At 41.6% G+C, this 18,271-nt stretch overlaps 1 protein-coding gene across 1 annotated transcript in view; it reads right to left on the minus strand.

Moving 5' to 3' along the window:
• ADARB2 (adenosine deaminase RNA specific B2 (inactive)) overlaps positions 1-18,271 on the minus strand; it is a 414,939-nt gene that overhangs the window by 145,198 nt on the left and 251,470 nt on the right. Inside the window, exons 2-3 of the mRNA XM_024203992.2 lie at positions 9,715-9,801; positions 516-1,423 (exon numbers count right to left, since the gene is read on the minus strand). Of these exons, the coding sequence (XP_024059760.2) occupies positions 516-1,423; positions 9,715-9,801 (995 nt within the window). The remainder of the gene's footprint in view (positions 1-515; positions 1,424-9,714; positions 9,802-18,271) is intronic.

Below are 18,271 nucleotides of genomic sequence, written 5' to 3' on the forward strand. Positions count from 1 at the left end.
TATCAGCTTTGCAAGTGGCAGAATTGTCTAAAGATCAGGCTTGAGAAAAGGCACATTCCTCGTCACCAGCAACTCTGCAGAATGGTATTCCTCTCCGGAAAGTGTAACTTTATAGAAAAGAAACAAGATATCCCATTAGCTTTTACTTATGGTTTCCTTTCTTACAAGAATGTTGCATCATTACAAAAAGTACCTTCATTACGTGTATCAATACAATAATTATCTCTGGTAAGCTGAAATGTTGACATGCCCTCTATTTTCTGTATGTTCGTCCCTCCATTCTATGGAAAAGCCTGTAAATTTCTCCTAATGATTTTCAGGTAAGCACATATAAAGGCCTTTGTGCGTGGCCTAAGGCTGTTTCTGTGAAGAAAGGGGTTTGCTGTAATATGGTACGTTCTATAACTGGGAAGAATGGTACGTACGATCATTCATGAACTACAGCGAGAACATTAACAATCACATTAATCTTAAGAATTCCTCCCATTTAGTAGCAGCTACCTGAGAACTCTCACCTGTGGCAAATGGTTACATTTACTCCTGCTGGGAATGTGACTGGGCAGCCGAATGTTAAAGAGGGCCTGCAGCGCAGCTTGTGCTGCTTGGCCTTTTGCCAGCTTCTTGCTACGTCCTGAGCCTTCAAATGTTCTCCCATCCACTCTCACTGCCATCACAAAACTCTTGATATGCTGCTTCTCCACAGTCTCCGAAAGGCAGACGTACCTCAGTCCCGATCGCAGCTCATTTAGCAACACCACTGGGTTCTTTTCGCTCTCAGCTGTGGATGCCATCTTGTGCTTGTTTTGCTTAGTGTGGCCCATTAAATCCAATGTGTGGCAGAGTAACCTCCCATGCCGATAAGCAGTAGAAAGCAATTCATTATTAACCGGGTTATAGACCGAAAAGTCCTCGCTGTGTGCAGACGGTTCAAACTCCTTGAACAGAGTATCTGGAAAGTCTGCCTGGTCAGATGTAAAGTCAGTGGATGGGTTAAAACAGTTCCCCATGGCAAAGTGAGCTTGACATGCATTTGGGAACTGAACAAAAGATTTCAGCGCTAGTTCTGCAGCTCGCATTTTGGCCTTCTTTTTTGTGGGTCCTGTACCTTCAAATGTAAGCCCATTTACTTCTACGGCAACAGCAAAGACTGGAGCATGCACTGGGCCTGTCTGGGAAACCATTTTATATTGTAAACCTGGTTTAAGTTCATGTAGCTGGACCAGGGCATTCTTTGGTGTCACTGACCACGAGACTTTCTTCCAGATGAGTTGGAGTTTGCAGAAATGGCCATTATTGCCTTCCTCTAAAGGTCTTTTCCTTTTAATGCTAGGTGTGCCCACTCTTGACCTGTCACTAGAGGATATCGGATGATCCTCCAGGTTGCCAACATTTCGGTTTTCCTTTACTTCTGCACTGCTGGTACCTGTCAGTAAACAAACAGAAAACCCCACATTACTGTTGCCATCAAGAAATCTAACATCAAGCTAGAGCTGGCAGAATAGCATGAAAAGAGATTCACAGATCTTTTCATGAATAAGCATGGCCCATTCACTAGGCTGATATTTGTAGGGTCATATTAATAGTTCTCCGTGAGTATTTGGATGGTGACTGGTTTATCTATAACAATACTGATGAATTCCTAGAATGTCATGAGTGATTATTGGTCCAATAACTCCTTCCTGACATGTATTAGTCATAGCCACCTGTTTAAAAAGTTTGTTATCCAATGAGGGAGCACAAATGCTGCCATGTTACTTAAATGAACACTCAAAATGGATAATTAATAGTAAAAGTGAATAGCTTGTAAAGAGCCCCTGTGCTGAAATCTGTTCAAATTAGCCACGTACGCCAATGCTTATGAACAGCAAACATGTTGGTACAAATCAGAATTGATTCACACATGATTCACAAACAGAAAAATGGGCAAATTCATTGAATAATTTATTTTCAGTGAATAAATTGATCAGCTCTAGCCACAACACAGACCTTTGTATTACTTACATCACAAACCCAGCCTAAGAGATGATCAAACATCCTTTTCCAGTACTTGAGACTATAATTTGTTCTAGTCTATTCTCCAGGGCTAAGATCCTTGTTTGAATAAGTGAGATTTTTCCTGTCAAGTTCAATCGCAGGTACTCTTTGCTACTGCAATAGCAATAACTAATAATGCAAAAATATTAGATGAGTGCAAATCAGGCTTGGAGAAACCAGAGCTGCACGATGGCAGTAATTACTGATGTAAAGGATGAGCTATGTCAAAGAAAAGCAATAGGAAAGAGCACCTACAATGAGGCAATGTTGGTGGTGGGGCAGGGGGAAGATAAGAGGGAGCATTTTCTAACGGCAGAGCTAACGAACCACATTCAGCTCTCAGTTACGCTCATGCATCGCCGCTGACCTCAATGCAGTAGTACAGTGTAACTGAGAACCAAGTTTGACCCAATCAAGTTTAAGCATCCTTGGGGGTTGGTCAGTAGCACACTGAAGAAACGAGCAACAATGAAAAACATATTGCTCTGTCACGAAGTGATTCACTGTACTGCTGCCATCTCTGACTAGTACATTTAAATTTATTCCCTTCTTATTCCTCTAGGAGTCAAAACACAGTGGGCCATATTCCTGGTCCAATCGAAGTTTACTTGGTGTGGGACCAGATTGAGGGTCTGTCCAGCTGCCAGTCTGATCCCTGACACAAAGCAGAGCATGTCTATGCCTGGCTGCCCATATTTCATCAGCTGTGACTCATGGGAAATCTGCCTAAGGACCAGGCTCAGTTACAGTCCCTGTGTTCAGGGGAGTGCAGAGACCGCTCCCTCCTGATTCCCCTAGGTGCATGACAACCCCAAAGGAGTGTGGCCACGATGCTGCCTCCCCTAAACTCTGGACGACAGAGCTGTGAGGCTGTGCAGGGGCGTGGGAAGCTAGCTGTTTGCTAAGGGTGGGAGGAGCTTCTGCTGGAGCATTGCAACTTTGCACCGCTCCCAGCTCTGGCTGTGCCTTACAGACACATATGAGCCCTCAGAGTCTGCTCCGTATTCCAAACAGCAATGGGTCAAATCCTGGTGTTTTGATTAAACACTAAACATCTTCTTCCATCAAAACAATAAGGTCCCGATCCTGCAGGTTGTTCTGTGAGGGTGGATGCCTGTGTGGAGCCCCACTGGGTATGCCTACAGCGCAGTTACACACCCACTACCGTCCTGTGTCAGCTGACTCAGGCTTGCAGGGCTCGGGCTCATCGGGCTGTTTATTTGTGTTATAGGCATTTGGGCTCAGGCTGGAGCCTGGGCTCTGGGACCCTTCCCTCTTGTGGGGTCCCTGAGCCCATATGTCTACACCACAATTAAACAGCCACTTAGCCCAAGCCCTGCAAGCCTGAGTCAGCTGACATGGGCCAGCCATGGGTTTTTAATTGCAGTATAGACATACCCACCGAGGCCAACGGGACTTACTCTGCGTGCAGGGGTCCCTACGTGCACAACATCTTGCAACGCCGCGATTGCAACTCAGCAAAGCACTTCCGCACATGCTAAACTTCAAGCCTATGTTTAAGTCTCATCACGGTGCTTAAGTGCATTGCTTAGTAGGGATGGGCATGGGCTGCTAAATCAGGGCCTTAGTGATTAGCTCCTTTTTTACTTTCTAAAGGGAAAAAAAAAAAGTCAAATTAGAAAAAGAAAAATCTTGCCATATAAAGTTCAGCCATAAAAAATATGATAGCTATATAAACAGCCTCACTGGAAACGAGCCACTGAAAAGGTCATGTTAATAAGAGATGATCTGAGATAACTTGGTCTCTTCTCCTAGGGTTCAAACCCATTTATGGAAGCTCTGAATTGGGGAGGGGGAACAAGTCAGCCTTAACTGTTTCTTATTTTCCTGGCCCATTGAAATAGCTAACCATTTTCCACCATGGCTGGTTTTCCATAGATAGCATCACCTTCCTAAGGCTGAGCTATCCTTCTTTGAAGATCCCTTCTTATTTAAAAGCTGTGAAACATTTTGCCTCAGATACGCTTTTCTAAGGGAAGTAGGGTTGGTTCTGTATTTAACACCTCTTCTCTCTCTTTTCCTAATAGGGTCTTGACAGACCCAATTATTGTACATAATGATATTGAATCTAGGAGGCATGAAAAGAAAGATAGCTTTTGTTTCACACTATATACAGGTTTGAAAGGAATTTGTATTGATTATGCCCCACTGAATAGGAAAATTCAGAGGGTTATTTGTATTTATAATTCATATTGTCTTTTTCCATTTTTTTTTATTAATTTTATAATCCTTGTTCCATGGGTTTGTGAACAGACACAGTTTGTCCTTCACTTTCACAAACACAATGAACCAAAAATAAACATTCTCTTCTTGCCCTAAAAGTTTTGTTTCTGGCCCTATCTATCCTGGGTTGTGGGTTGGTTGTGGAGTAGTGAGCTATGATTTTTTTTCCCCACCAATGCAACTAGACAAATGCAACGATGCCAGTGCAAACCCTCAGTGTAGTTGTGACACAGCAGTGTGACATGGCGCTGGCAACAAAAATTATTGGAGTGATTTATATTAGCACAGTCCACAGACCTTGTTTAGCACTGGTGCAGTATGTCTACCTTATGGGCTAACACTGAGGTAGCTGGTGATGCAAATTACCTTAGGCCAGACAAAGCTTAAATCATACAGAGGGCCTGATCCTGAAATTCCAGTTAATAGCTAAATTCCCCATTGCTTTCAAAGAGCAAAATCAGGCCAGTTGTCATTCATGTCATATAAATTAGTGGCCACCTAAATTCAATCAGAAAGTTCCTTTATTTCTCACAAAGGAGTAAAGCTTCTAAGAAAGACCATATGCCTGATGGACTTGCATGACATCCAACAATAGTTGGATAAAGCTAAATTACTTTATACTTTCAGGTACCTTTGAAATAGGAGATCTTTGAAATGTGGCTTTCATGAGACCTCTGTGCAGCAGACACAAGATTACATCTCTAATGGTGGCACATGTACGTCTCTCGTGAAAATCAGACAAAGCAGGCAAATGACACCAAACTACATTAGATAAATACTGTAAGCAGCCATAATAGAACAATCACAAGCAATTTTGGATATGAAGAGCTCTAAAAGGAAAGGGGCAAGTCAGAGGTTGCACATGGGGAAAAATGCAAAACGGTGGATCATTTTCATCCTTGTTATCTCTCAGAATGACTTGGCTCTTGAGTCTCCAAAATACATTATCTATATTTGATAAAAAAAATTATAATCAAATATAGTGCTCCTAAGTTGAAAGGTTTGCAGCATAATGAAATTATAGGTTTTTGGAAAAGGAGAAACAAAAAAATACAGATTTATAGTAATAATTTTTACTTTATCCTGAAAGATAAAAAAAAAAATCTGTTTGCCTTGTAAGATCCCCTCAGATAACTTTACTCATCATTCTTTTTCAGACTGCACAAGCAAGTGAAGGCCTTTATCCTTCATATTGCAATCTTATTTTTGCTTCAACAATTGAATGGGAGAAAAGAGGGCACTTATCAAATGTATTTATTTGTGCATTTTCCCCCTCACTCTTCTGTATCTGGTTTAATTTCTTTCTTCTTTCTGGTCATTATGCACAGTAGAGTTAACCTGGAGAGTCTGCATCATCAAGAGCTTTTCGGAACTATAATGCATCACTAATAATGACACTGCCTATGTCTCTGGGTCATAAGGGCTCTGAAGAACTAGCCATCCGATACTCCACGCTACATTTGAAGAGATAATATTGTTCCTATTGAAGGTTATTCTGCTGCCAAACTTTTTTTTGGGGGGGGGGGGGCGCAGAGGGAGAGGAATTGTGGCAGCTTCACTATGGCAAACATCTTTTAAAAACAAATCACAATAAGTAAACATCTGAGATAATTGCAAGGTATCTATTATATCAAGATCTAAGGAGTAAGGAATGATTGCCTAGGTACAAGAGGGTCACAAGGCAATATTATCTTTAGAAATATTTAGGAATCCCAAGATTGCTACTGTTGCATTTTGAACAGTGAAGGTTAGGTTTATTTTTAATTTTCTGTTGTCTGCATTTTAATATCTGCCCCCCATTTGACCTCCTCACACAGCGCATGTTATTTGCTGTCCATCTCCATTGTATTGACCACAGAGGTTAAAGGGATTCACCTCCATCATTTCTGACATACTTGAAAATGAGGCATTTCACAGCAAAACAATAGGTACGATCTGGAGGTCAAACTCTGGAGACCTGTGTTCCAGTCAACTAGTATATCAGCAGCACTATTGGGCAATCTCCCTAGCCAACCAACCAACCTTTTCATAAACTACCAAATCTCAAAAAAAGGAACAGGAATTCTTTTGCTGGAGATTTGCAGAAATCAATTATGTTCAGATCTATATTCTTGAAGTTGGTATAATAAACTTGTAGCTAACTGTAGAAATCAAAACTACACACACTTTTAGCTATCAGTTAGATATATATATGATGAATTATGCTTAAGAGGAAAAAAAAACATTTCATATTCTCTTTGTTGATGATGAAATCCTTTCTGTTAACTTGCAAGGTGTAGGTGGTTTAAAACCATATTATAATTCACCCCAAAGGATATTATAACAGTACGCTGTAGAATGGCTGCATTTACAGTTTTTAAAAATCCTTTTAAAAGGTCCCGTATTGTTTCCTGGACAACTATGCCAGTTTTTGCTTAAAATTAAAGCTGAGAATTTATGGAGGAACTTGTGAAAGGTGAATGTTGTTTCCTTTAGCGCCTCCATACTGAAAATTTTCCTACCACTGAGTCATCTATTGTCTGTAATAACTACAACATGCCTAAGCACTAGTACAGTTCTTACCAATTAGGGAATTTATTTACATAAGTTTTGGCCCTGATCCAGTGCAGCATTTAGGCTCTGACTCAAGAAAGCATCCCTGTTCAGAATAGCACATAAGCACATGCATAAAGTTAAATGTGTACTTAAGTGCTGTTCTGAATAGAGCTTGGCATAGGTCACTGCTTAAGTGCTTTCATGAATTGGGGCCTAAATACATACTCAGCTTTAAGCTCATGAGAAAGGCTATTGAAGTCAATGGCTAAAATTTTCAAAAGTGACCACTTGATTCTGGTTCCTCCATGTTGGGCTGCTTGAGATGCTTTAAAGGGGCCTGATTTTCAAAGGGTGGTGCTCAGCATTTTCTGGAGATCAGATTCCCTTAAGGTGTCTCAAATTGGGCATCCAAAAAATGGAGAGACCCCAAATCACTAGACACTTTTGAGAATCTTGGCCAATATTCTCATAGTTAAATATGTGCTTCAGTGTCCTTCGGAACTCTAGTGCCAGCACAATCACCAAAAATATGTGTGTATCATGGTCTGATAGGGCCTGATCCAACAGGAAACGTATCCATTGCTGCTTGCACAGAGAAGGTCTGTGCATCTCTATGACTAAAACCAAAAAGCTAGCTCCCTGATCCAGGGTAATGGCATTATGTTGGCATAGCCATTGAAGGCTTCCCTTTTCCCAGAGAGAGGATCATACTGTGTGAAGCCTGGATACCACAGATGACATTGGCATCTGGCTTATGGGAATGATGTTGTAGGATGGACTTTTGCCATAAGGTTTCAGATGATTTCTTCCTTTGGGACTGAAATTCAGTCCAGCAGAGATGGCATTTTAAAGGAGCCAAGTGGCCTGAAGATGTTTTTCTGTCTATCTGGTTATTTCACCACTTGAACCAAAATATGAGTATCTATACACAGACTTGCACCAGTTTAAAGACATCTTTAGTTAAACTGGTGCAAGTTTGTGTGTAAACAAGGCCCAAATGGATGTGGAATATTCTTTTTGGATCTGATGCAATTCCTGTTGAAGCCAATGGGAATCTTTCCACTGACTGCAACAGTAGCTGGATTGGATTGAGCAGTTTGATACGGCCCATGGATATTAGGGTTGAAAGAGCCATAATGGGCAAGCCAGACCATCACCGTACATCATTGCAAGATAGATTTATTTCTTCCTAAAGCATCTTCTCCCCTCCCCCCAGCCATTTAGTGAAAGTACTGGCACAATATAAAACCTCCTATTCAGAATAAGTCACTAAATTCATTTGGTGGCTCTTTGATTGGGGTAGGTGGCATTTTTTCCCTAGCAATAAATGGTGTGTAATTCATATGAATACACAAAATTGTTGTCATTGCCAATGTCATTATAGGATATTGGAACCAGGAGAGGACTAGTGTGTGATGCCCACTAACAAGATGAAATTTGCTATTTCTCTTTGAGGAAGCAAAGCTTATGTTGTCCATAATATTAGCTTTAAAGCCAGTGCAACTGCAAGCAGGCCTGGGTACTGCTCCAGGAATAAGAAAATGGGGTTTCAATGTTTGGCTTGTATAAATTTACTACGTTATTCAAAAATAACTGAGTAGCACATTTAGGAAACGTTCCACAGGAGATCCCTGCAGCAGCTCATCGTGTGCATCGTATGTTTTCTGTGTGCACTTCTCATACAGCGTTGCAGAAACATAGCCTCCTTAGGACCAGGATTTAAAGGCTTTTCTAGACTTTTTGGCCTTTGCTAGTTTATGTTATACCTGCCAGTCAAGGTGCTAACAACAGTCAGCAAGCACAATATGATGTACACATGTTACTCAGCAGTGCGCAATAAAGGGTCATATTCCTTCAGTAAATATTCCAGCCTATGCCGCCTCATGTCCAAAGCAAGGCAGATTAGCTACAATACGGAGAATCATCCATTTTTTCCACCCACTGGTTATAATAGGGCAACTCTTCATTGTTTCTGGCTGGAAGAGGTACCCATCTGGTAGGGGATTCTAAAAGGCCAAGAGATGTTCATTTGGTTTGGAAAGCTTCCCTCTCTGTTTTATGTGCCTTGAACAACGAGACGGCTGGAGGATGTGCGGTAATCCCCGCTAGGTGTTAAATGCAAAGAGCGGGTTAAGGTTGTTCAGTTCTAACCACACACATTCTCCCCAGCCTCATTCACATTTTAATTACTTCCCTTCCCCTTCAGTACATAGTGGCTGCTGACATTCTTATATCCAAACAGTCCTTGGTACAGCATATTTCAACACCACCAAGCAGGAGCAAGAGTAGTTCTTGGAGAACCCGTAACCAGCACTTCAGCTGAATCCTGTTAACCCAAATCTAGTGAATGATCCCCATTCAATTAGACTTGGATTCTTTTCTTTTTCAGGTAATATTAACAAAGAGAAAAGGAGAGGGCAAGGTTTCAAACAAAGGCCCTGATCCTGAAGACCTTACTCAGGCACAACTCCCATTGAAATCCCTGAGAGTGCAAGGCAATGAGAGGAAACAGAGTCAGTCAATGAAGTTTTTTCCTTTGGGGATAATGCATATAAGAATAAAGCAAAGTAAATTAATATAAATAGAAAAAACAAAGGAACTCCCCAGTCCTATGACCCAGCACTTCCTTCCCATAGGAATTTTCTCCCATCTCTACACACCCAATATATAGCCCTTCCCTCAGCATCTGTGCAAGAAGTGAGAAGCTGAGCTGAGGTTAACCCCATGTTCATTGGGGACCAGGTCATGCCCTATGCACCAGGGAAGTTTGCACTGAACTGAGGATTGGTCTCAGCAGTTGCATATTTGCTAAATCACCTCGCTCCCAAAATTACCCGCACTCTAATGTTCTTTCTATTAACTTTATCATTCATCTCTATATGAAGAATAGAGGCTGCTTACTTAAATTGTCTTCATCTTCCATATTGGCTGCACCAGGACTTAAATACTTGAAAGGCGTGATGAAGGTTGACAATATGCTTACTTTTTCTGGAACAAAAGAAAAAAAAAGGAAATATACTTATAAAATCAGGGTTTCACCAAAGCCCATAACATTCAGATTTTCATCATACTCTTTTCCTCATATTAGGCAGTTTGGCAAGTCTATTTTCATAGAATTATAGAGCTGTAGGACTGGAAGGGACCTCGAGAGTTTTCTAGTCCTGTCCCCTGCACTCAAGATAGGACTAAGTATTATCTAGATCATTCCTGACAGGTGTTTGCCTAACCTGCTTTTAAAAATCTCCAGTGGTGGAGATTCCACAACTTCCTTAGGTAATTTATTCCAGTGCTTAACTACCCTGACAGTTAGGAAGTTTTTCCTAATGTCCAACCTAAACCACCCTTGCTGCAGTTTAAGCTCATTGCTTCTTGTCCTATCCTCAGAAGTTGAAGCTCAGTAAAGTCAGTGTTGTTTTGTGAGCAGAGTCAGTGAGTTTGCTCTTCTTCTGGGAATATTTGATTGAGTTTCTACTGTAATAGGATCTTTATTCAAATTTGTCAGCAATGTAACTCTCCAAAAAGGATTGTCTGAGGTAGCGCTTGCCTCATGTGTCAATATAATGCTGCTAGAGAGTATTGTGAAACAGTTTTCATTGTGACTTTCATCATTCTATGCTGATTAAAGGAGATTGGGAGTTGGGACAGAGGGCTGCTATTATTTCTCCCTGGAGAAAACAAAACAGTTAATGGGAGTCAATTGCAGGAATAGGATTATAGGAATTGCCATAATTGGATCAGACCATTAGTTCATCTAGTCTAGTTTCCCATTTCTGACACTGGCTAATAGCAGCTGCTTCAGAGGAGGTAGGTTTCACGAGCCTGCTAAAGGAAGTTATAGAATGCCCTACCTACAGGGAAATTTTCTTACTGAGAGGTTGACTCATGCATGAGGGTTTATATTTCTTCCCTAAATCATGTTTTTATTTTTGTAATCCTTCCTGTTGTGCTTCTGGATGTTCTTGTTATCCAAACAAACATCCAGTCCTTGTCTGAATCCTGCTAATCCCCATAGTCTCATTTATACTGACTGCTATCACTGGCAACCTCGTCATATAATCCCATTCATAAATGTATCAAGCTCCATCTTAAAACTATGACTACCGGGCACTTTCAATAAAAACAGCATTGCTATGCTGAGAATCTCTCTCTATATCTGTATATTGGAAAAGAACTTTTACTAATAGAGACATTAAACTTGATTACATTGCAGATGTGTATGCTATTTAGTCAAACATGTATCAAAGCTCATTATTCACTGAAGCATCTACAGTATTATCAATGTTGCTGTACACCATATTGGGCTGTTTTACTTATATCTCGTACCATATTATTTTGAAATTCACCAAAAACTGAATAATGAATTACTTGGTCTAAGTAGGCCTGAAAAATAGTTTTGAATGTGAACTTCTCTTTTGAGGGGAAACATTTCCTAAACTTTTATTCTTCTTAGTACAAGTTTCCTTGAAAATATGGCTAATAATTTTAGATATGATTCCTTGTTTAGCTACCATTCTATAGTGTATTCTGACATACAAGTCTGTTTAAACTCGTTCTGTTTCAATAGTGTATCTGTTGGCTTGTCAGCCTTGTTTTGCCTGGGTTTGCAAACAAACTTGTCTCATATTAAAGGGTGTGATCACCAAAGCTGCTCAACTCAGCTACAAGTACAAGATGACTGTTCTTTCTTGCATTAAGTGCACTAAACGGTCTCTCCACATAAGAATTTTTAGTCCATGAACCTTTTAGCCTATGTTAATTTATAATGAAACATCCAGCTTGAATTGTAATTTCATTAAGGGATTGCAGTGATGTGATGAAGTGAGAGAGTAAAGTTCACATGCTTTAGCCAAGAAACTTCCCCAAATGAAATAATGTGTGCTGAGGTGTTACTCTGCTTTGTGATATCAGGGAGAAATGTGATATTTCTGTAACACAGTCACTTACTGTATGTGATCCTGTCCTTCTTTCTGCTCCCTGGCCCTGGGGAAGCTAAAACCTGCTGGCATTCACACCTAAGTCGAGTGAGTAACTTCTTTAGCTCAAGAGGTGCTTTCTGCAGCTGAGCCAAAGCCCATTTGTGTTGAATTCTCTGATTTGATCTCCATCAATGAGTGTGGTGCTGTATATATGAAGATACGGTTCATTATAAAACGCATCCCTGCTGGGACTTAACTCTAGTGGACTTCAGACATTCAGGACAAGCTTGCCTAATAGAAAGGATGGCATACACTAAATCAAAGTGCCCCCACTGAGAATAAAGGCTGCTTCTTACTCACAGCTAATGGAGTTATTCCTTTAGCTCAGGTAGTAAGGGCATGTGATATTGATGCTGAAGATTCTAAGTTTTATCCTTACTGATGACAATCATGCCAAATTATATGTCCCATGTCTATTCTAGAATGCTATCTTTCTGTGATGCTGCATTCCTGAAGCTGCAGCCCCTTTAGCCTATAATTTTGAATCTCTGCTTCATTATTATTTGTATTGCAATAGCACTTAGGGGCTCCAGTCATAGAGCAGGACCCCTCTGTCCTAGGCCCCATCCAATTGCACTGACTAATTAATTCATTGCATTTATGTAAGGGTTAAGTATAGTTTTCTAATGCATTATTATTACATGAGACAGCATTCTGTGACACCTTTTTTGCCCAAGCATTTGTTTGGCTGATGGGCCTGATTTGTAATATGACTTGAAATTCCACGTTTTATTTTAATGGACCCCTTAGCCATCTCGGGTTTCTAATATTTTCCCCCCAAAGATCTTCCTTGTTTCTTCACTTTTGCATGGCTGAGAACAGAGCCTTACTGCAGTGGTTTGTGACAATCCCACCAATCTTAGAACTGCAGATCAGAATGGAAGAATTAATTATATCACAGATACAACTTGGCCCCAATTTACACAAGAATATGACTCAATCAATAAAGATGATAAAGATTCGAATGTAGGATTTAAACCCATTGGCTGAGGAATGGAAGATTTACTATGTGTCTGAAAAAGCAGAAGGGGAGGTTTCTTGAATGAAAGATGTAAGAAGGGAAGGGTTGCTATGTTCCCCCAATGCAGACAAATTACTCAGCCTGTGGAGGAGGAGAAGACGGATGTCAGGATAATTAAATTGAGGTGCTTACAGGGAAATAATCTGTTTGGAGATATATCTAAAGGTATAATCATGCACTTCCATCTCTTGTAAGTTATTGTCTATTACCATATATGTGCCATGTAACACTAATTTAGGTTTATCGTCAATGGCTAAATTCAGTATTATTCTTGTTTACTGTTTCTAAACAAGATTAGAGGAATTGGGCATTCACACTTTAAAGTCGTCATATATTTTAATGTCCATCACAATTAGTCTTATCTCTGGCAGTTTGAAGAAATCTCATGAATAAGAATAAAGGAGGCTGCTGGATCTGAAAAAGTATCTTGGCTCCCCAGAGAAATACCATTAAAGCTTCCTATCTTTTCCCACTTTCTTCTGCTCTTACACATCCTTTCAAAGGGAGACTCAAGATCTGCAAGCACAAAATTTGAGCTACTATTTTTACTTTAAGTTTGTCTGTAAAGCTGATGTAATTCTTTAGTTTTGAAAGAAAAAAGAAAACTAACTTTCCTTTCCTCAAAGAACAAACACAGAATGCAGCACCAGCAACTGAACATTCATGAGAGTCCATAAAATAAGCTATTATTTACTTACATTAAAATAAGGCCTAGAAGAACCTTGTTATGAGTTGGGTAAAACCTTGTTATGGGTTGAGTCAAAACCTTATTGAGATTGATAGGTGTGACCTCACCCTTCAATTAACCTAAGTTTAAGGATAAATAGCCATGTAGACATATCCAGTGTGACCTTGGGGAAAGCTAGGGAGAGAACTTTTGGGTCTGTTGGCTAAAGAGGCTTGGGGCATTAAGCTTTTGTTCTTGGTTCCTCCTGCATTTGAAAAAGCAGGACTCTGTACATGCCTTATAAATAAACAGGGTTCCATCAAAGAAATTACTAGACTCCATCAATTTTTACTTCCAAATGGAACATCCCTATGGCCCCAGGCTTTGACTGGCTGCTCGGGTCAGACAGGGGCAACCCCAGAAATGAAATCAGGGTCCCATTGTACTAGGGACTGGGCAGACACAGTAAGATACAGTCCCTGCCCCAAAGCATTTACAATGGAAATAGACAAGAGAGACAAAAGGTGGGAGGGGAAATGCAGACACAAAGAGGTAATAGGACTTGCCTCATGTCACACAGGAAGTCTGTGGCAGAGCCAGGAACAGAACTGCATCTGCCAAGACCCAGTCTGCTGCCTGACCCAGAAACCGTCCTTCCACACAAAGCCAAATGACTTAAGCTCTTGTCCAGTACCTTAACCACACAACCATCTGGCCTCTCAATATAAATCCCATGTGCATGGCAAGATAGAAGAAAAACCAAAAAATTAACAAACCAAACCAAAAAAACTATTTGGGAAAGGAAGCAGATTTCAATTTCTTCAGATTTCTTGAGAGATATTTCCCAACAGCAGCAATTATTAAAAAAAAAAAAAAAAAAAATCACGCAAACTGTTTTGACAATATCCTTTTAAATTACAAAAACAAACCAAAAACTATGATCCAACATTTTTTTTGCTTGTTTGAAAAAGAACAGCATTTAATCCAAACATTTCATCAGATCTTAATGTATCACAAAGGGCTGCCAAACTTCTGCTAGATTCTGCCCTTTTGCAATGTGGCTTTTACCCTGTGGTTTGTCGATCCACACTTCAGAAATACAGGCTTAGTGCTGAGCCATTAAGATGGGGGTTAGAGTTATATACAGCTGCAAAGACTGTTATCATTTAAAGGGACATTGTCAACCTGAATGGTTTCACAATTAGCTAATTTAAATTAATTCAATGTGTTGACAACTCAGCCTTTAAACAGAATGAGCTGATATTTTTTAAAGTCATATCTTTAAAAAAATGTATAAGGGTTTTGGTGTTTCCCTGAAAATCTTTAGAAGCATCTTGCTGGTGGCCCAGGACTGAACACATCAAACATACCCTCAACACATCAGTCCTTATTGACCCTTCCTTACTTTCCTCTATGCACATGCCTGTCTGCCATCACTTCAGTTTCAGCCCTGTTGTTGCCATTGTCTAGACCTATTCTGAGAAAGGTTGGCTAACACAAAGGATAAGGCACAGTTGGCTGGTCTGCACTAGAGTTTCCATCTTTGCTAGCACTGGTTGGAAGGTTTAGGGAAATATTGTAGTGTAGATACAGCCAGAGACATATAATAGGTTGTGCTTTAGTGACTCAACCCACATTTGGTCAGATTCCGTTCAAACTATATGCAATGATGTGTGGACCTCAAGTTCTTCTTTTTTTTCCCTGTATGATGTCATTGTCCCAGTTGAGCAAAATGTTGGTTTCAGGGCAGCATTCACACTCTTAACACAGCCCCACTTTTAGAGGGCATCGCACAATATGGCATGTGTGATGCTGGCAGACCAAGTGCCAGCTCTTGCCAAGGTTGTAGGCGCCAGCTGAGCACTGAGAAATTCATAGCTGGAAGCCAGACCAGCTTGCCTGTTTAAGACAGGTGTTAGACTTGTAAAGATATGTCAAAGCATTTTGTAGAGTCTAAATGCTAAAGTTGCTGCATGCATTAATCTTATTTGTAATGTCTGCAATCCCGCTATAAGGTACTATGAGAGTTTTGCTTTACAATTGTAAAAATCCCTGCTCTGAACTTGTGAATCTCAGCAGGAAGAGTGGTTCCCCTGCCCATCAATAAGGACTATCAAGACTAAATGGGCCATTGTAGGACAAAATCTGTTGATTGTCCCATCCCCTCCAGGGCCGCCCAGAGGATTCAGGGGGCCTAGGGCAAAGCGAGGGAGCAGACATACTCACCGGGCGGCTCTGAGTCGGCGGCGGGTCCTTCAGTCGCTCCGCATCTTCCGCAGCACTGAAGGACCCGCCGCCGAAATGCCGCCGAAGACCCGAAGCGAATGAAGGGCCCCCCACCACCGAAATGCTGCTGAAAACCCGGACCGCCGCCGGGAAGTAAAAAGACGCGTCTAGCCAGGAAAGGGATTCTCGGCCAGGGCTTGTGGGGCCCCTGCGGGGCCCGGGGCCTGGGGCAAATTGCCCTACTTGCCCCCCTGTCTGGGTGGCCCTGATCCCCTCACAAAGAAGTTATGTGCAAGAGTCCCATCCGTTTGAACTCTGGGGGAAGGGCTCATAGGAAGAAATGCTGTTTGGACTCTCACAATCCCTGGAGCTAAGAAACAAAAGAAGAGATCCCCAGGGTCAACCAAAGTTAGCCCTAAAAGACATTCAGTGAACAGATTAGAACATCTCTGTCACCTTTTGGAACCATAGACTGTAACTCATCTGTGCTTATATGTTGTCTGATTTAATCTGTAAATAATTCTCTCATTTCTTTTTCCGAGTTAATAAATCCTTAGTTTACTATAGGGTTGGCGTTGGCTTTGGTGTGAGATCTATACATTGATGTGGGATAGGTAACTGGTCTCTTGGGACTGGGAGTAACCTGAATAAGTTGTGATTTTTGGTGTAAGTGACCATTTATCACTACATCCAGCCTGCCTGGGTGGCAAGACAGCCTGCAGTGCACAAGGGGACCGTCTGTGACTCCATGGTAAAACTGTTACAGTGATCCAGGAGTTCACTGGGCTGGTGAAATCTAATTATAGAACATATCACTTGTTTGGGGTGTCTGCTCTCTTTTTTGAGCGTCTGCCCTGAGGTTGGCACTGATAATTGTGAACCACGCCAAGACAGTGTGATCTTCAGAACTACTGTGACCCCCTCCCAGGGGTGCAAGTAAGCCAGTACGGGCCGGTACGGGGTACTGATAAGAAGTGGCCGCCAGTACCAGCCTGTATGCAGCCAACTTTAACGTCGCTGCCCCTTTTATCGTCCCCCCCCCCCCACTGGCAGGGCCGCCGGTGTGGCGGTGGGTAAGGGGCAGCTGCCCCGGCGCTGGCGATTTAAAAGGGCCTGAGGCTCCCGGTCGCTGCTGCTGCTACTGCGGCAGCGGCTGGAACCCCGGGCCCTTTAAATCACCGCTGGAGCCCTGGGCGGTGCGGTCCAGGCAGCGCAGATGGGCTGGCTGGGGGATGCTGACCCCCAGCCCCACCCCTTCTGCCCGAGGCCCTGCCCCTTCCGGGGGCCTGGAGCCGGCCCCCATATCGGTAAGTGCTTAATGTTACTTTCACCCCTGCCCCCTCAGGCAGTAGAATGAAGGTAATGGGAGCTGGGGGTGGGGGGGGGGTCAGGACTTCTAAAAAATCAGGCCTTATTTACCTAAGCAGAGAGACCTGCTCTTGCCTTGAGGCAATAAGGGAGGAGTGGAAACACACTGCAAGTTTTACTCCAAATCTCCCTAAGTATTTGGGAGCTAATCTCCAAATGGAAATTTGCGGTGTGCTCTTTTGCTTGGCAGTTAATGACCACTATTAATAATTGTGTTTTAAAATGCAACTTTTGAATATACAACAAGGATTAGACAGATGGCTACCAATAGTTTGCTAGTTCAGCATGCTTTACAGAATTAGTTCCATTTTCATATTCTAATTGATTACCATAAGCTACTTTGAATGTTGGAGATTTCTTAAATGGGATTCTTTTAAAAAACACAATTTGGACATTAAAAACCATGCCTTAATGCATTCGATTCACACTGAGTATGAGATTAGTGGGGATGGGTCAACTTTGATACAATAAAGTGAACTCAGCTGTAAAACCCCCTGAAGACAGCTGATACTTTTTGCTCTTAACTTGCACATGCAGCAAATCAAATATTCACATTGCTACATTCATGTTAACCTAGACTTATTTCTGAAAATAAAATAAAATAAAATAAACCCACACACCAGGAGATGATTTTGTTCCTCTTTTCTGATGTGTTCAGTCAGTTCAGACTTGGATGAGCTAACAGTGATTGACAGAAAGAGGTGAGTCCTTACCCAAAAGGATAAAAACCAAGAGGAAACTTTGCAGGAGAAATAGCAATCCCTTTAAACTTACACTGCTTACTACAGGAGGCTCACAGCTTTCTAAATTGCAACTTGCACAACCACCAGAATGCATCTCTTATTACACTGGGAACTTCATTTGGTTTTCTAGGTAGGGATTGGCATCACTTGGCATCGATCTCAACCTTTACATTTGAATTCAGAACCCCACTGTTGAGCTGCGAGTTGTTCTGTATGCATTGTCAGACGGTGCCCGCAGATTGCTGCAGTAGAATTGCCCAGGTACCATTGTCTCACAGACACTACATGTAGGAACCCACCACGTTATCCTCTTTTAAATACATCTTTAGAACTCCCCTTTACTGCACTGCCTCCAAATCACTGCCCTCTAGTCAGGGGCGGCTCTAGGCACCAGCTAAACAAGCTGGTGCCTAGGGCGGCAAAATGTATGGGGCGGCAAAATGCTGAGCTACCGGCT

This window comes from Terrapene carolina, unplaced genomic scaffold, assembly GCF_002925995.2.
Source record: "Terrapene carolina triunguis isolate 2854851 unplaced genomic scaffold, T_m_triunguis-2.0 Scaffold111, whole genome shotgun sequence".
NCBI classification, from domain to species: domain Eukaryota; kingdom Metazoa; phylum Chordata; order Testudines; family Emydidae; genus Terrapene; species Terrapene triunguis.